The sequence below is a fragment of the Pholis gunnellus genome, assembly GCF_910591455.1.
Source record: "Pholis gunnellus genome assembly, chromosome: 8".
NCBI lineage: Eukaryota > Metazoa > Chordata > Actinopteri > Perciformes > Pholidae > Pholis > Pholis gunnellus.
The window spans coordinates 3,880,245-3,899,841 of record NC_136534.1 but is presented as its reverse complement, the minus strand read 5'-3'; the positions used below and the strand labels follow the sequence as shown (position 1 = coordinate 3,899,841).

At 43.7% G+C, this 19,597-nt stretch overlaps 2 protein-coding genes across 2 annotated transcripts; one reads left to right on the top strand and one right to left on the bottom strand.

Moving 5' to 3' along the window:
- Positions 1-40: 40 nt before the first annotated feature.
- LOC306700419 (sperm-associated antigen 1A-like) lies at positions 41-9,736 on the bottom strand. Its single transcript, XM_079165437.1, has 9 exons — positions 9,301-9,736; positions 7,380-7,479; positions 6,726-6,878; positions 6,026-6,162; positions 4,391-4,532; positions 3,032-3,158; positions 2,734-2,898; positions 1,981-2,304; positions 41-1,835 (listed from the first exon to the last, which is right to left on the bottom strand). The coding sequence occupies exons 1-9, from the start codon at positions 9,683-9,685 to the stop codon at positions 1,707-1,709; spliced, it is 1,662 nt and encodes a 553-aa protein (XP_079021563.1). The 5' UTR covers positions 9,686-9,736; the 3' UTR covers positions 41-1,706.
- Positions 9,737-15,404: 5,668 nt separating this feature from the next.
- fbxo43 (F-box protein 43) lies at positions 15,405-19,059 on the top strand. The gene is made up of 5 exons (XM_079163973.1): positions 15,405-16,226; positions 16,380-17,123; positions 17,669-17,771; positions 18,078-18,272; positions 18,446-19,059. The coding sequence occupies exons 1-5, from the start codon at positions 15,445-15,447 to the stop codon at positions 18,692-18,694; spliced, it is 2,073 nt and encodes a 690-aa protein (XP_079020099.1). The 5' UTR covers positions 15,405-15,444; the 3' UTR covers positions 18,695-19,059.
- Positions 19,060-19,597: the final 538 nt, after the last annotated feature.

The window sequence follows — 19,597 nt, the reverse complement described above, 5'->3', positions numbered from 1 at the left end:
TTTTTCCAGGTTCATGCAAATACTGTAAATGATTAGGGTGTTTCATCTTTATTTTTTATTTAACTATTTCATTTCATCTCAGCACAGAGAAGAAAACATATTTCCAGTTCATTGAATAGCCCTCTGTGAATACTGTACACATCTGTTTACATCTCTACTGAAATATAATGCTGAAGTGAAGAGAAACATGAAATGATCGCCTCTCACCCTGAACTTAATTTGGTACATCCATGTAGAATTGATAAAACATTTGAAAACAAAGTGTTTTTTGATTCAGGCAGATTTTTGGATGACTGGAATGTACAATAATGAAATACTTAAAGGGACAGTTCACCCCTAAATCAAAAATACCTCATGTAAAGGTTCACAACTAATTACTCTGTCATGTTTAGTTTTTACAAGTTATTTTTTCACCAAAAGCGGAGTGCCCTACAGTCCCTTTATATTGGAGAGCCTGCAGACGAGGCAACTCGCAGCAAAGCACTCTGGACTGATAAGTGGCTCCACAGATGAGAGGACAAATGTATTTTTTGGGTGAACTGTCCCTTTAACATCGATAGAATGCCTTTTATATTGGCAAATCAATTTCATATTTTAAACAGTTACACGCATGTAGCTAAATTAATGCATGTATGATTTATGATGCATGAATCCAAACGATTAAACATTTTGATAAAAGCTACAGAGTGACATAAATATACACCTTCTTTAGGAGTACTACCCCAAAATGAGAAATAAATACCCAGCCCAGTCTGACATCTAAGGCACACATCTCTGAAAGATGCTGCTTCTCTCCAGTGCGTACACATCTGCATGGCTGAACTGCTGTGAGGAGGAATGTGCAGATGTGGTAAACACTGACGTCGCTCCTTATGGAGAAGGAAACTAAACACCAGCCTTGAGAGTGACTTGACATTAGAACCCGGATCTGCTAACTGCATAGCTGAATAAACAAGAGAGTATCGGAGTCATGTAAGGTTACAAATTGTATTTTCTCCTACAACATTGTCAGTAGATATCAGTCCAACAGATGCTGTTTTCATACTGCACAGAACAACAATAAGATGTCATGCCTACGTCTCCCACAGAGAACATGTGGTCGTAATAAAACTGTCTTTACCTTTATGCTTTTGCCCACATTCGCTCTGTAGCGCTTGTTCCTTGGTTAGTTAATATTCAGCATGCACCGAATATCATTTCTGATCTTAGCTGTGTCGGACACAAGTTCATTTATCAAACGACTGATATCGAATTCTGACCGAACCACCAAGCTCAGTTCTGGGATCGTGAGCCCGTCCTGAGCAAACTCACGTGAAGGGAAACACTCGCCTGCAGCCTTACATAACATTGTACACTGGACCCTATTTATCAATGCGCTAAAGTGAAAGGTCCATAGAGTCCCGCTGTCCGCCTGCTGTACAATGCAAATGGTTAGTGGTGGTACAAAAGTAAATCTGCATAGCAAAACGTTCTGGAGAGAAAAAAATATATTCCTTATCCTCTCACTCAAAACGTACAGTGATCAGATCATTTACAGCACAGACCAGTGGAGTGACCGGGACTCAGTTCCGCTGTATTGCTTTGGGGCACATTCTGCAGCTTCCCGCCTTTTGTGTACTCAGTTCGTGTGCAGTGTTTTTGCATAGAATCCAGGAGTTGTAGTGGCGCGGCGGCGCATGCAGCGGGGGAGCAAACGGGCGGGCGGGTCAGATGTATTTGTTGGCCAGATTCTGAACATCGTTCTTCGTGAACTCGGAGCTCTGCACGGCAGACAGATGCTCAAACAGCTGGGTCATGTGGCGACGCTCGTCCTTCTCCAGCAGCATCAACACAACCTGGAGAAAACACAGCATCATGTATCAGCTGCTGGGGACAAAGTGCACTTACAAATCAAATATAAAAGGCATTTTTCCTTGAAATATCCTCAAAGTTTTTTTTTTTTTCCAAACCTATAAATGGGACGTAATATCCGTATCTTACCGAGAACCTGTCGGCGGTGTGCAGATGGTTGAGGTGTCGGTAGACCAGGTTGGGGTCTTTCTCCAAGAGGTGGGAGTCCAGCGACTGCATGACGAAGCCGATGGTGTTTCCATCCAGCTGGGTGCTCAGCAGCTGGGGGAGCTTCTCCGGGGTCGTGGAGGCCAGCAGGTCAGCGCAGGCCGCCGTGTCTCCGCCGCAGCGAGCTGTGTTCAGAGCCTGGCCGAACTCGTAGGCGTTGGTCGGCCGGAGGTTGATGGCGGTGGCCTCTCCTCTGTGACTGCCCCCTGAGTCGGGAACGCTCGCCGTTTCCTCGTCGCCCTCAACCTTGAGAAAGATGAGAAGTGACTGACGCGGATTTACGACGGTAGACGTGAGAGAGAGTCGAAAAAGCTTTAGAGGAAAGACTTTATGTGCATACTGCATTTGTGTGAACACACCGACTTTAACGGAATGAGAGGCCAGAAGGAAGTAGGCAGGTGTTGTTAGGCCGAGAGCAAATTCTGGCAAACCTCAGTTAATTATTCCCACTCTTTATGAATCCTTAGAATTCACCTTCTTTGGAATAAATTATTTGGTTTTGATACAGTGATCTAGTCTGAGGTGTACTGGCTTTTAATGCAGCACAGCACAGAGCAGCAGAGCTGGAGTAGATACTGCATTTAAGTCCTCACAATGTTCGGTGTGCAGTGAGAGAGAGAGAGAGAGAGAAAACAAGCACTTCTGACTATGGCCACCTAATCCACATGTATCTACCTCTGTGATGGGGACCGTCTTTCTGGGTTTGGCCGGTGAAGCGCTGGCGTTGGCCAGACTCTGTCTGAGCAGCACTGTGACCTCCTCCAGCTCCTTCTCAGCCTCCTGCACGTTGGGATCCTGCTGCAGCACCTCCTGCAGGTCGGAGCTGCACGCCAGGTAGTCCTGGTGGAGGGACAGACAATATTCATGAATGCAACCAATATGTGCAAGTGGCATTCATTAAATGATTTGCCCCTGGTTTTAAATGGACACATTTCTTCCTGGGCCTTTGTCATCGATGGCCAGCTCTCTTCACCTTGAGGCCTTTATTAGCCAGGGCTCGTCTGTAGAAGGCCTTCTTATTGGTTGGCTCCACTCTCAGTGCTGCGTCACAGTCCTGCTTGGCCTCAGCAAACCTCTCCAGCTTCAAGTAACACAGGGCTCTGCAAACACACACACATCACTTGGGATTTTTATATTTGTCACCAGCAGCTAATTGGATGCATGACTAAAAGCTATCATGAGTCTGTGACTCATCAGCTGTGAGTCAGATGTGATAATAAAGGCTGGAGTCATAGACTAGATGAGACACGAGATAGAATAGTTTAGCTTTCTTCATTAAAGGCAGGTTTTAAAAACATTTTCCTCATGTGAGTTTTTTTATGTAAAGATGTCGGACATTGTTTTTGTTGATGCTGTTTACATTCCTCCTGTTTCAAATTCAAACAGGAATGTACCACTGCAACTGAACTGCGTTGTGCGTCCCTGTGTTGCATAATAAATGATCCTCGAACCCTTGAATAAGCCCGTCCAATCATATCATCTGGCCTGACCGTAATGATTGGACGGGCTGGCTACCTTCCCGCCTTCCTTGGCGTATTCTGCCTGTGCACGCTGATAGCTTGACAGCTGTCAGAACTAACAATAGTCTTGTTCGTCGTCTACGTTACATGATGATCATTTTGGGGGAGTGGCTTTGGAGGGAGGCCTGAAGGGAACGGGGCTGTCAGTGTTGCCGACATGGTGACTTTCTCGCTAGATTTAGCAGCTTTTGGAGCTAGCGCTGCTAGCTACTTAAATTGGAAAAGAGTTGGCAACACTGGGCTGCTTTTGTTTAGGTTGGATATATATTTTTAAATCTAGCATATTCTTGCTAGTTTATTAAGATGACCAACCCTAGCTTTAAATGTGTTCAGTGTTTTCAGTCTCAGCGTGTGTGTGTTTGCTCTGGTGTGGCTATACATACAATCTTTTCCACAGCAGAGCTCAACACACAATTGATCTTGTTAGCATCAGGGTTTCCTCTGTGACATGATCAACAATCTACCTACCATTGTGAATAAGAAAGGAGGGGAGGGGGTCGTCAGCCCTGCCTGCTGCATGCACACTATGTCTCTTTAGGTGAGGATAATATGATAGTGGTTATGAATGGAGTCGTGATGAACGGCGCTGAAGCAGGCAGCTCTGCCGTTCAGTTCCGACTTACTCAACAATACACGCTGATTTACTACCGGGGGTAATCACTCAGTCTGTTTGTATTTACCCAAAAGGAACATGTCGATTTTTCTGGGTGTGTTCTGACATTCCTGCTTTATTAGGAAATGAACTCGGCGAGTCTGAGGAAAGTGGAAGGGACCACAGCGGTGTCTGAGCTTGTTCGTGCGGAGCCTCTAACCTGTTGGTGTAGATAGCACACTCTTCCGGCTTTAGCTTAAGGCATTCGGTGTACTTTCCCAGTGCGTCCTGGTATTGGCCCTTCTTCACAAACTCATTCCCATCTTGCTTCAACGCCATGAATTGGACTTCTGCTTTCCTCTCTGGAACACAAAGTAAAGTGGTGGTTACTCACGATTCAATTCTGCTTTCTGTTGAAGCACTGAATCCACATCGACACTTGACCTCCCTTTTACTTCTAAGAAGAGCTAACACAAGGAAACATGCCAGTCTTCTCTGCTACACAGCTCGAGGGATAAACCCTTAGAATGAATGCTGTGCTAGCTAGATGTGATGCATGAGAGCCAGCAATCAGGCACGGTGTGGACTAAGGGCTAATCAATCTGCCTCTTCTGGGAGGAATAAATGTGCCAGCAGGTCTATTCTTCCATTAGAGTTTAATAATAACAGCTTTAGCACAGCCCCGCAAATAGGACAAGCTGCTTGGTCAGTGAGCAGTGGTGACACGTCCACTTCTATAAAAAACGAGGTCTTTAACATTCTCCTCCAACCTTCACCGCAGAGTGAACGACAAAGTGGAACAAGCTGAATTTTGATGGTCAAAATGTGTCTGTTCCCTTCTGTTCCTGTATCTTGATGTGAAGCAGAAGAACAATTCAGATCCTTAAGCTGAGCAAACCACCACAAGTCCTGCGTCGGAATTGTTACCGAAGTAAAAGTATGCTATTTATTTTGAGCAAAATAATGCAAACTAAATTGTCGTTGTGGGTGTCGAACTGTTTTATAACTGGAAAATGATTATTGCTTTATGTGTCCTTAGTATTTTACTGTTGTAGTTGGTCGAGGTGGAGCTAAACAATAATTTCAGACACTGTTATACAGCAGTCAAATCTACAAGAAGGCATCCTATTCTCTAAGATCAAAGTGTGTTTTGTATGAAAAATGTCATTTGCAATGTGACTGATGTCAAGCAAACTGTTTAACCTGTTTCTCTACTTTAAAGGGGCAGTTTGGATTTGTTGAAGCGGGGTCGTATGAGGTTCTTATCCACAGTCAGTGTATTTCCTACAGTAATACATGTTTTATACAACTAAAAAAAAAATTATTTGGAATATTTTCACTGCTTTACTTTGCTGTCCGACTGCCCATTCCCGTTATTGTTCTTTAGGTGGGCCTTTCTTTAGGTGTTAGTGTTGCTGCTGCCCTCGTCCACAGCCAATACATCGCTTTAATCCCGTGCTGGTGCTCCTGTCCGTTCTACCAAACTGGGGGCGTGCCGACCGCCATCTACTGAAGCTAATGCACTGACTGTGGATAAGAACCTCATACAACCCCAATTCAAATAATCCAAACTGTCCCTTTAAGGCTTCTCACACTGTTACTTCCCAGCTCCGGGAGAAATATGCGCTTCAGAAACCGCGGTGCCATCCTGCCCTCATGTCCCACTATTAATCCAGATGTTATAATAAGTTCAAGGTTACAAGGTTTACAAGGGAGCCTCAAAACACTGTCAGCATGTGACTTGTCAAGTGTTTGTAACACAAAAAATATTCCACAGAATTCACACCAGCAAGTGTACAATCCTGTGTTTTGGGGGATAAAACTCAACAAGACTGTTTTTTTTTTTTAAACAGACCTGCTCGAGCCTGGAGGACCTCTGCGCTGGGCGGCTCCTCTCTGCGGTGCTGCTGAGCTGACAGGGGGACCCGGGGAATGTCCGGAAGGTTCTCCCTCCACTCTGCGCCGTCCTGCTCAATCAGCAGCCGGGTGATCCTGGAGGACGATCAGTCAATACATGGATGTTACACGGGCACACAAGTGGAATATAGTCACAAACACAGATATTAAAAAGGCTCACAGCATGCTTTTTTTCTTTTCTGTTTTCAAGCATCTTCTTGTTGAATCTTGTAGATATATGTAGTTTCTCCAATTGCATAACAGAGTGAGGACGTTGCCCTCTGAGAGCCATAATTAGCCATTAGCTGGAGCTGCTTTTGAGCACCGGCTCAACCTGTTAGCCACTAAGTAGACTTTGTGTGTTAGCGTATAGAAAATAATTCAAAATATGAGTATAATATTATACAAGGCAGAGATAACATATCCAAAACACCTAATGATGTAGTGCGTCACCCAAAATAAAAAATGGATAGCAAGGACACTTTCATCATAGATCTCAGTCATGGTCACTGTAACATTCAGTAGGATTATGGGTTTATGGGGCCAATGAGACCATTCCATGTGAATCGGGATGTTACACATCACTCCGTCCGTTTCTGCGCGTCAGCACAGGACGTCTCTGCGGCCTCTCAGCTCAAGTGCGAGGGGAAGGCTAATACCTGTTGACGCTGTCGTGCGCCGCCTGCACGCCGGAGTCTATCTGCAGGACGGTCTTGTAATCCACGTAGGCCTTCCGGTAGCGCTCCAGGGAGTCGTAAGCCATGGCCCGGCGCAGGATAGGCTTGAGGGAGAATGACTGCAGCTCCAGGGCTCTGGTTGGTATAAATAGATGTGATGAGACAGGAGCAAAGGATCAAGTCTGCTGCTTTTGCTATAGATACGACTGTCTGAGAGTACTGTGACAGATTCCAAATCGGAAGTGGTCTTGTGCTTATTAAGTATATAGTACTCATGTATTGCTGTACTGTTGTGTACGTGTGAGTAAACTGTTACAGAACTCAATTTTCCTGTTTGCCCTTGAAGCTGAATCTTAAGCAAACATACAGCGTATTGAAAGGCTTTCACATGGGAGGTTCCCTCAAGTTATCCTGAGTTCACTACTTATAAAACATATACAGACCTCAGTGCAAATCCCCTCATAAAACAATAGCGATCTGCTAGTTTGGTATGTTAAAGGGTGTTAAATGACTGTGCTAGATTCACATGGCACCCTGTGTAAATTTAAAAAATGTGGATTGACACCCACAACTAACATCACTTCCCACTCCACGTATTCACACAGTATTAGGAGATCAGTGAATAAAGTCTCTCACCTGTTGCAGTCCTGTATGCACTCTTGACTGTTGCCATCTTTAAGGTAGCAAGCTGCTCTGTTAGAGTACAGAGTACATAAATCCTCCGGACTATCAATCCCTGTGTAAAAAAAGAGACACGACACTGAAACAGCATGATGTAGCTTACCGGTCCACACTGTGAAACAGAATGTCTGGAAAAGGGGCAAATATCTAAATAGGCTTTAAAGAACGCCTTGGCTGCTTTAAGTGTGGCTTTAAAAAGCCTGGGTGTGTTATGAATCATTTATAATGTTCAGAGGCTGAATCAATCAGTTTGATGTGTTCGGACCTGTCACAGAAACATGGGCGTACTGCTCAACAAAGACATGGATTTGAAGGTTTAGTATCTGCTATGTAGTCAATATCTCGTCACACTTTGCAATTCTATGTCTTCACACGCTCACCGTTCTTCTTGTTGGAGTAACTTGCATGTTTTTAGCCACGCTTGTAATCTGAGGTGTGAGGCTGGATGTATCAAAACTCTCTGTTGGGACCTTAAACAGGCAGCAGGCCTAATACGTCCTAATACGCCGGCTGTTTTACCGCAGTAGCACAATAAGCTCCAGGGCTGACAAGGTGAAAAGGAAAAGCTCATCAAACACCTTTCAGGACGTTCTTCTCCTCACACTTCTCACACAGACTGCACACAGTGTTTTTCGCTACTCTCTCCAGTTTTCACCATCACTATCACTGACGCAGGCAAATCCCGCTTATACTGTGCATTACAGACAACAGCAGCATCCTTCTGCGTCACTAAGTACGGTCAGTTTAGCGTGCCACCTCATCAGATGAAATCAGATTCTGAACGATGACACAGTGAGGCAGGGCTGGTGATGTCCCAGCGACTGCTCCCTCTGTGAGGTCACTGTGACAGTGAAGCAAGTACGTTAGTATGTTAGAGGTACAAAACGGGGCCTCTGTTTACCAACCCGAACCAGCTCAGAGACCCTGTAAAAGACCGATTGAATGTATATATTATTGAGTTATGTCCCTTTTTGACAGACCACCACATGTTTAAAAGGGGTTCATAGAATCGATCCGTATCTCTGCTCGCAGCTCTATTCTGTCTGCATTACATGTAGCCCACATGGGACAGATGACGGAACTTGGACCATGTCCAGTCACTTTCCACATCCAGTAGCACAGTGGGGCTAGTGGAGTACATTAAAGCGGCCCATAATAGACGGGGAGAGTATGCTCGATGGTGGGTGAGCCTGGCGGGCGGGTTTCTCTTCCTCCATCAATCGCTCACTTTCTCCCCCTCTCTGTGGGAATTATAGCTTGCGGTCCTACGGATTCAATTTCACAGAGAGTGGTGAGCTCATGTGACCTGGACAGACCTGAGCTGAGAGGCTTAGCACCAGAATGAGGCTGAAACAGAAACACTGTCCGTATACGCCACACGGGACAGACGCATTTTGACACATCGGTGCAAAATCACTGAACACTCAAACTAACGGCCCGACCCTTTGACTCCTGAACTGTAACATCTATATATATACATATAAATAAATATATCCTGCACTGGGATAAAGCAACAATAACTACATGGAAGCACAAGCCTTAGAATTGCAAGGTCATGACCTTTGATTTACAATCGCATCGGCCAGTTATAGGACACAGTCTCAAGAGCATTGGAGATTACCCCCCCACACAGAAATATGCATTCCTGTATGGGTGAGCCTGGTGATGAGACATCAACCCGGCACGCTATGGAGCAGTTGTTCATCACACACTGCTGTCAGTGGAAGTGATCCTGACATGGAGGAACAGAATAAACTTCCCTCCAATTTAATAACATACACCAAACTAAATTGTACACACCATGTGACTGATCTGCCAACCACCGTGGACTCTAATAACGAGAACAGCAGCAACCATGAGGACTCGTGCACCCTACCTGATTCTGTGTAGCCCTGAATGGCTTGTGAGTATTTCTCCAGTGCGTCGGCAAATTGTCCGTTTTTAAACAGCAGGTTCCCTTCATTCTTTAGCCGGGACAGAGGTGGGGGCAGGGCTCCGCACGGGGCATCAAGGTTGACAGATTCCCCTGCATTTCCTCCCACCGGAGTTTCTTTACCGCCGCTGCTCTGATCAGCCGGGACTGAAGCTGTCGAGCCCCTCTTGCTCGTTCCATTGGCCGCCTTTTCCTTTGGCTCCTGCCCGACTTTGTACTTGTCAGAGCTGGCTCCTTTGCCCCTCCAGTGTCCATGGTGGGAGCTGTTGAACTCGCTGTGAGGACCCCCGTCACCTCTGCCGTGGGGCTTCTTTTGAGCGTTACCCATGTCTCCCCGTTCGCCAGGAGCAGCTGAGCTCTCCTCCCCTCCCACAGCCTGGCTGGGTTCAACCGGATGAGCTAGAAGGGAGAGGGAGGGGAGGGAGAGGCAGAGGCAGAGAAGGGGGGGGGGGGGGGGGGGGGGGGGGGGGGGAAACACACCCACAGGAAGGAGTCAGCGGTTACATCACAGTGGGGGAGGGTTGGACACACATGACAGAGAGCCACTTCAAAGAGGGAGTTCCAGGAAGCAGCCTCTCTCAACAGTGAATTCTGAAAGCGCTGTGTGGGGGTAGGGCAGATAATACACACGCATAGACAGTATGTCACGTTACCCAGATGGCCAAGGGGTGTTTCCTCTTTCTATATAGCACAGACAAACACAGGGGTTTGGGATGACTGCCCTACTATTAGGAGAGTTGCTACAGCTTCCTCGGGTCAGACGTTTTGTTTAAATCAGAGGATTAGAGGGCAAATCCTTCTCCAGGCAGCTACAGTGAGGACTAAGTGGGCACACATATACAGATATACTACAGTCTAGTGTACAAATACAGAACACTTCACAAAATACTGGATATGGACAGTACACATAGTACTCAGCAAGGCTTTATACATTCAAATTTCAATGCTGAGTTCTAATTTCTGAGAAGTAGGGCAGCCATTATGGAGTTATTGTTGGGGACTATCGGTGTTTGAGAGCCTACAGTTTATCTTGTTTTTCCCAAATTTGATAATTTTAATTACTGAATTTGGTTATTAAATAATATGAATAACACATGTTCTGAGCTCATGAATAATTGTCAGAGTCACACCTTCTGTAAAATGTTCTGAGCAGGACATTTGACGTTTGGAAATAAAAAAAAAATGATATTTGACTTATTGGTTTTTGATAGTATCATTGCTCAGCCTCTACGGCGAAGTTAAGCAAATGTGATCCACCATAGAGCTATAAATCTACTGCACTAGGTATATGGCTGGTAGTTTATTTATACATTTTAGATCAGTAGTAATAAATTGTGAATAAGGGGTTGTTTGTCTATGCATAGCCTTAATACAATAATATTCTTTCGCTGAACAACTGCAGAATGCTGCTTTATACACGACACATAACAGGTGCTGATTTAAAAAGCTCTTAAAATCTAATTAAACTGTCCATGACAGTCTTAAATAAATAGTGTTAAAAATAGCTAAAAAGACATCACAGACAGATTTCTGGAGGGATTCAGGGAATTTAAACAGTCACTGGCTTCTGTCTCTGTGTCTGTGTGTAAATCAAGGATACATACATTTGGAATATGGAGGTCCAAATAATCTCACCGGTCTGCTCTGCCTTTGTCTCATCGTTATTGCAGTCATCATCTTCCTCTTCTACTTCTTGAATGAGGATCTTCTTGCCTTTGCTTTGCAGCTCAGGTTGACATTCCTTCATCTTCTTCTCAGTTTCGGACAGAAGTTGCTAAACCACAAATAATTCACAAATTAGAATTTGTCAACAGTAGGAACCCAAGTTCTGCTCAGTAAGTCAGCAAAGGTGACGCATACTGACACCACAATCACCCATATACCTCTCAGCTATAGAGAATTTCTTGTGTTGTAATGTAGGATCATGTAAGGATCATCTTCTCCCTATACAGTACCTACAGTACATTAAAACCACTAATACATCATTAATGGACATATCAACAATGTCCCTATGAGTGACGACTAAATAAAATGCACTCTGAGCTCATCATCTACCTCAAAACAACTAAAAAGCTACACCATTGTCTGATTACAGTTATATAAAACTAGGTGTGATTATATTAATACCTTGCAGCAGCTGCAAGCTGTTCTTAAGTGCCTGATCTCACACAAATACAGGGACACCTAGTGGTCAAAACGGGCTGGAGGCTTTATTTCACCTACAGTGGCTGCAGCATTCTGTGGCTCTTCCCTCAGCACCACCCTCAGGTCCTCAGCAGCCATTCGGAAGTTGCCCATGTGGTTATAAACAGTGGCACGACGTAGCAGGGCTGGTGGGGAAAAATACATCACGTACAGTATTGACGTTACAGACACTGAAGCCACTGTTAACTCCTGTGCTGTAAAGTTGTGAATGTAGTGTCAGAAAACATACAGGAAATTCCCAAAAGGGGCTTCACAAAAATACTTTTGAGGGAGTGGGAAACATGAATCGACGCTTGCATTATAGTCACATTTCTGTTGACATTAAAGCACTACTGTACACAAAAAGGGGCTTCACCTTTCATATTGCCTGGTTCCAGCTCGAGGACCCTCAGACAGTCGCTCATGGCATTGTGCCAGTGCTTGAGCTTGATCTCTGCCTGAGCTCTGTTATTGTACGCAGCCACAGTTGGTTTAATGGAAAGGCTCCTGTAATGGAAGACCAAAAACAAAAACAAACCGTAATTCATAATGAGGATAATGGACAAACACTTAGGCACAGTAAATGGGAGTGGAATCAGACTTACACCATTAAAGAAGTCTAATTAAATACCAGGAAACATATTATAATCCCCTTAGGAGCTGTGAAATGCTCGCTATATTAATTGAGTTGTTTTAAGAGCCTGACCTGGAATAGTATGCAACAGCCTCTTCATAATCCTTTGCTCTGAAAGCTTCATTGCCTTTGTCCTTTTCACGATTTGCCAGAGGGAACTTCTCCTGTTCTGTCAGCACTGGATGTATTGTAGAGAAGACACATTTGAGACACAAACACACACTACTTAAGTATTGCTATGAGCTATGAGCTGCTACACATAATACATTACATGTAGCATCCACTTCAGTCTTGATTTTGTGGTGTCCTGTTTTTATTATGACTACTGGATCCTTTTTGACCAAATTCCCGTCGATTCTTTCACATTCTTTTTCGGCATCAAACCTGGGAATAGAGCAAAAGATATTTGGGTAAAGGAAGATCCTCTGCTGCTCTAGAGCAGGATGTTTAACTGTGGATCATTGTAATGAAAGATGCTTAGCTAAGGCGTTTCTTTACAAAGTGAAATGCATGGAAGCTTTCAGGAACAGAGCCTGCAGCTGCTGTAACAGTGTGTTTTTTCTTCTGGATGTAAAAGACAAAGGTAGAGACAAAATGGCTCACTTGTCCCATTCTCGATAATCTCGTGGGAGAGTGCGTTTTGAAGAAGTCCTCTTTTCATTTGGAACTGAAGTCTGTGGTGACATAAGACTCAATTTGAGTATTTTCCTAGTGTACATAAATGTGCATGTTACATCGTTGGAGACCCTTTTTACCTGACTAAGAGGAACGGAGCAATTGGAACCTCTTATAGGTGGCATATTTATATTGTGTAAATCATCAAACACTGACTGCTGTTTTAGTGAAGTCTCCGTCTTTTTGGTTTCTTCTTGCCACGTCTGTAAGTAACAAAGTATTTTATATCAAAATGACTCATAAATCAGGATTGATTTTAAAAAAATAAGTAAATCTAAGATGTGTTGCATGCCTTCAACTCTTCAACAATTTGGCTCCACTCATCATTGGAGAGGCTGGCTGCTGTGGCCACAGGGGTTTCCTTCCTGAGAGCTCGGCTCCTGGGGTCCAGTTTCTCCAAGTGACTCTCACAGAAGTCAATCAGATGAGGATAAATGCCCTCATCGCCGGACCTGAACACAAAGTAAAACGTTATTTTCTGAAAACCCAAATTCCTAAATGTTATTATGTCACGATGTGCTCTTTTTGTGTTGGTACTAGGCCTATGTAATCTATTTACAATACTGTATGTTCATTTTCTAGGATGAAAGAATGATCTTAGTGGAGAAAAGCTCACCAGCAATATAAAATAGAATATTTGATTAACATACAAAATCAATTTCTATCTTCTTCACACCCTGAAGCTCAGTTATGTGACTCTTACCTGAGTACTCTCCAGATCATCTCCAGGTATTTTACGTCTTTGCATTTTTCAATGTAGCCATAGTCCAGGTGCTCCACGGGGACCTTCCCGCCGTAGTCAGCGGCGGCGGACTGGTTTCGATAGAAAGTCTCCTCTTCGCTCATACCTGAGGAGATTAACACGGTTTAACGTTACTCAGTTATTCTGTCAAACAATGTGGTTTTGTTTATAGCAGACCCAAAATGAACCTAACTTATTAGCTCAGTACATTTAGATAGCGTTGAGCTAAAGCTCTACAAAATGTGATGAAATAACGTGAGTTATTCCAGTTTTTGGAATTACCGATAAATCAAGACAACACATTCATTAAGAAAATGCCGGTGTTTCTCGTAGATTATAAACGTAATGTTAACTTATCTTAATGCTATTACAGTTAAATGAATAGCTTTACCTGCTGCTTGTTTGGCCACTTTGACTAAACTTTCGACTGTTACTATGGTAACCACACGCGGAAGGAAGTTGCACTCCCAAGCGGAAACACGTAACACATTCCACAGTTGGCTCCAAATTTGAAAACGCGGCTGGTGGATGATGAACATGTAGCAAGCAAACAGCGACGAAAGGCACAAGCTGAGGCCTAGAACTGAGCCGGACGAGAACGACCTGTGCATTAGCCACGTTTTGTGAAGAGGTAAGTATTTTTGTTATAATTCTATGATTAATGCTAAATAATGCAATACACGACTATCTAGCTAGTTAGCGTCGTGTGTCTGGGAAGCCACTACCGTTACCTAGCAGTGGTTGTGGTTTTAGGAGGCTAACGTAGCTAGTTAGTGATAACTTGTCAGTTTGTCACACAATGTTGAATGTAAGTTAGTGTTCATTACTGGGTGTAACTTAACATTATTTACCCGCAAGGATAAACGGGTAATTTATTTGGACGGGTAGATTGAATTAATTAAAAACGAACCTAATAACTCTTTGACACTATGTGTTTATGCGTATGTTGAGTTTGTAACATTATCAACGTGGTCGACATTACACAGACAAATGTAACGATACGCAACAGTTGAGGTATATCAATCCCCAATGCACGAGTTAACTTAGTTAATTGACACAGGTGTTTTCACGTCATGCAAATTGCTCTAACAGTTGTATGTGGGACTTGAGGGAGTCTTAATGTTATGTAAGAATACGATTTGATTTTTTTTTTAGGTCTTGAATGCAGTTAACTCTGAATTCTGCATCCATTTTCAAGTGCATTTTAACAATTGCGCTTTTTGTGCAAGGTAGCATTGTTTATTTTGTGCCTCTGGTCAGGGCACGCAGAACGAGCGCAATTACCAACCGCTATTTATTGGACGTTATCAGACGTAAGAGGAGATAAAGTGACACACATGACCCTTGTCTGAGCTATCGGCGGTGTGCAGCCAGTCGGGCTCAGCTGTTGGTTTTGGCGGCTACAGCTCACTTTATAGCGGCATCACAGAGAGCACGCGACGGGGGATTTAAATCTAAAACACGCCCTCGCGTAGCAACGTTGATGAAACAGCAGCGAATGTTTGGTGTTGAACTAGCTGACTGTCTTTGACAATTTGTGTTTAATAAACTTAGAGTGTAAACGCTGAACACGAGATAGATACTTTCCACGTCTTTTTTTTTTTTTAATCACTCATCTCTTATCACAATGTGAGTCCAACATGACAACATCTAATTACAACACGGTTAGACCTGGCAAACACAGGCAACGTGTCAGTTAGCTTGAATAAACTAGACAGTTACCAGACAGGCACAGTTATGCTGCTTGGTTGTCTTTGGGTTCACTCACTACCTTTTTGTTGTGTGCAGGTCAGTTGACATCTACTTGGGGAATACTGTTTATTGGACACAAAGTGCACACAGGAGGAGGAAAATGCAGTGCACTCCTGAATCAAACGTCTACCTCGAGAGCTGCAAAGGCCAGCACTGTTATGACTGCTCTGACAGCGGATACTCGGGTTTATTCCACAGCCCACAGAGCATCTGTGGAGTGGACACCTGTCGCTCTTTGTCTCCAGTAGAATTCAGTGAAACGCCTAAAGAGAACATCTGGCTTTCTGTCACACCCAAGGAGAGGACCAGAGAACCGGTTGGATATTTGGGCAAAGACCACAGAGGTATCCAGCGGCCTCAAGGGGTCAGCTGGTGTGAAACTCCTAAACTGAACAAAAGAGATGCCCCGATGCGACACAGACTTCCCATGTGTAAACCCGCCACAGATGTCAAAGCTAACGACACAAGATCACCGTGCGCCAGAAGGACTGAATCTTCCATCAGTGTCAGGTCTGAACACTGGCTCAATGCATCGTTTGACTCTCTAGAAGCTTTAAAATTGGAGCAGGACCTGCAGCTATCTGGTAGGAAACGCCGCCTCCATTTCACGCAGATGAGGACCTCGACTCTTGAAGATGGCAAACTACACTCCGGTTACCTTCCCAGTTTCGAGAGAAGAGCGTCTCTCTCTGATGCAGATTTCAACGAGAGCATTTCTGCCTCTGATCAAATTGATATTGAGACTCCATGCTTTATCAAATCCCTGCCTGCTCCATCTCAGGAAACCTCTCAATCACCAGTCAGCAGTGTGACAAATAACCAGTATGACAGCTCAAGTGTCTTGTACACACCATCATCCTCACGCACACCCAAATGTACCAGGTACGTGCTTTTTATTTTGACAATTTCAAAATTTGGTACATTTTCCCTGCTGACTAAAGAAATGTTATATATATGTGTGTGTGTATATCTATCTATCGATCTATCTATCTCAAAACATGTTGTTCTACTAACCACCTTCTAACTCTGGAACAGGTGTGAGGACAGTGGTTTTAGTTCCTTGGCCCTTGATAAATCCCAAGACTCCTCAGTGGACCATGACGGCTCATTCCTGGAGCTGCTCCTCTCAGCCTCCAGAGGAAACTGTGAAACCCCAAATCTCACAGAGGCAAAGCGGCGCTCCTGGTTGCAGCGTCAACATAAGCTTTCAACGCTTAAAGAAGGGGGCTCTCAGTCCGAGGAAGACCCAGCAGAGAGAAAGCACGGACATGTTCGCCACAGCCTTTCTACAGAAGATGAGGTTTTTGATCGCAGTGCCACCCCTCGCAGCGCCCTTTCTGCTAAATGTAGTAATGGCATGACATCTGATAGTTTGGCCTCTGCAAGACAAGAAGATGCTACCCCACTAAGATCAACTACAGCCAGGCCAGAAAACATGACGCCCCTTAACACAGCTCCTGTTAATCTGGATGTGACTCCTCTCTGGACACCCCCTGTCAATCTCTCTCTGACTCCGGCTCTACAGCTGATTCATGCTATGTGCCAACTGAAAGCCCACATGTCTGCTGGCCAAAGTCCAAGCCTAAAGGAGCAGCTGAAGTCCACCGCAGCACTGGCTGTGACCCCTGTGACGTTCAGGACCACCATGCCGCTGGCAGGGCTGATCGGCAGGAAGATGGGCCTGAGGAAGGTGGACATGCTCACAGAGCTGAGGAAGAGGAACCTCAGGCACATCCTGTCTGTCATCTTCAGCCACCTGACCTCTGAGAGCATCTACATGTAAGCAGTTCATGTTTTCAACACATTTAGCTGTCGTTTGTCATACACAATGTAAAATTGTATTAGCTTTCATATTTTTGATGCATCTACTGTATGCCTGTTTTCTTCTCAAAGGTTAAGCTGTTTGATTCCCAGTTTATCATTCATTAAACTGATTATGATGACTTGTGGTGGCAGCATTTAAGTTATAGATTAGTATATGAATGCATACATACATGCATATAACTCTACAAAATCCTGTAGAATTCATACAGCATATCATGGATACTATATATAAAATAGAAATACAAATTTGTATGACATGGAAATTTTGACACCTCCAAAACCGTCACCTACGTCTATTAACCTAACCTCCCTGACTTTGCTTTAACCTTTGAACAGCAAAGATATGTTAAAGTATAGGACCCTTTTTGTACTTAACTTAAAGCCTGATTGTTATTCAAAAAGCTAGGTTTTTACGGACATTCATTGACACAACCTTTATTTAATGTGCAATGAAGGCTGGGAATATTGGTCTCATGCATGCAATTGTTTGTATTGGGCAGGTGTGGTCAGGTGTGCAAGAAATGGAATGAAATCATCAAACAAGACAAGCGAGCTAGTTTTAAGAGAAGAAACTACCTGAGTGAAGTGGAGGCTGCTCTTGAGGTAAGAGGTTTGCCATATTAGCCACTATTGCTGATGGCTGGCCAATGTCAAATGGGTCTGATATCAATATCTGGGCGTTACTCACGGTTCTGTTGCTTTCTGTTGTCTTTCTCAACCGGGTCTTTTCTAAAAACATTGGCTATGATACTGATGGTCAGCCTTGTAAAAAGTATCTTTTAGAGACCAGTACAACAGCAGATTTCTGTCTGTCATTCAGTATAAAGTAACATTTGAATTGTCGATATGAATATCAACCAACAGCGGCTAAAAGTTGAAATGAGTTAAGTTTGTGGTGATGTCTTACAGCTCGGTGGTGCCGTCCATGTCCCTGACGCAGAGACTAGACTCACTCTGCCCAAGAGGTCGGCCCTCAAGACGGTTCAGGCCCAGTCTAGGACGTCCCGCTTCTGCACCCCACAGTCAGGAAACAGCACTTTAACCCCATCACAGCACAGCGCCTTGAATTCAGGCAGCAGCAGCAAGCGAGATAAATTTCTGGAAGTGAGTTTGAAACTATAGATAATAGTTTATATGTAATATTTGGATATATTAGTTTGCATTCATTGCTGTTTAGCGGAGGATGATTGGGGATCTAATTGATCTTACTGAAGGAACTGCTCTGGGAAAGTTAACATAAAACCTTTATTTTAAGTGATTTCAATTTTCTTTGCCAGGTTGCCCAAACCCTCTTCAACGATGAGTGCCTCAAGCCGTGCCCTCGATGTCAGCATCCCGCGAAGTGTCACTCAGTGAAACAGGAGGGCGTGTGCAGCAGAGCAGACTGTGATTTCCGCTTTTGCACAGCCTGCTTGTGTGCTTTCCACGGCTCTAGAGAGTGTGGCAACCAGTCTGTGGGCCGACGCAAGAAGGACATACTACTTCCTGGAAGCGCACAGAGCAAGCGAAACGTTAGGCGACTATGAGCTGAGAGTCAGCTGTGTTTTTGATTGTTATGCCAAGGTCACTTACATTTTGTATGTCTAATGGTGAGCACGAGGCATAGCAACAAGGAAAGTGATCTGTAGCTAGTACATGAGATCAACTTCTGTACCTTCAATGTCTTTTTGTACTGTATTTACTGTTTTTTCAACACAGTTCTTGTGTTTTTAATTATGAATGTGAAGGAAATCTCACCAGCAGAACAATGACTGAATCTTGCTGTTGATATACTTTTTCCATACACATTGATTCACTGTATATATGTTTTGGGACTTCCTCAGGAATTTTCAGCTTTTACCAATGTGTTTTCAAAGCAGTTTTAAAATAAATTAGATTTTTTTTATCTGTCTCTTTTGTGAATGTATTGTTCTTTTTTGGACTATTGTCTCTATTGTAATCTGTAAAAATGAATTCGTTGTAGAATCTTTCTTTTGACGGTGTTTGGTGCCATCTAGTGGTATGACCTTGTCTTAACTGCAATAACTGACTTTCTTTTATTAAACTTTCTTTTACTACATGTAAGTGATTTTTAATAGGAAAGTTAATCCTGTAAATACTTTAGAAAAGAGTCATTTTTGGGGTCTTAATTTGTAAGAAGAAACCAACTTGTATTTGTAACTTCCGGCCCTTCTCTAGTTAAACTTTTACCGCCCCGTGTTTTGAAAATGAGTCCACTGCCATAGCAACCGGCAGTGTCGGTAATTAACAGAGCTTTGTGGCTGATCTGGCTCGACAGTTTGAAAAATACCGTACAGTCATTTGCATTTTCAGAAGTGAACAATGAGTGGGCTCATTTCAACAGGTAAGAGCAGAACTTCTAATCATTTTTGGAGCTGGTCTTGGTTTGGTAACTAAACTTTTACTCTGTTTTTAAGATTTTCCTGATC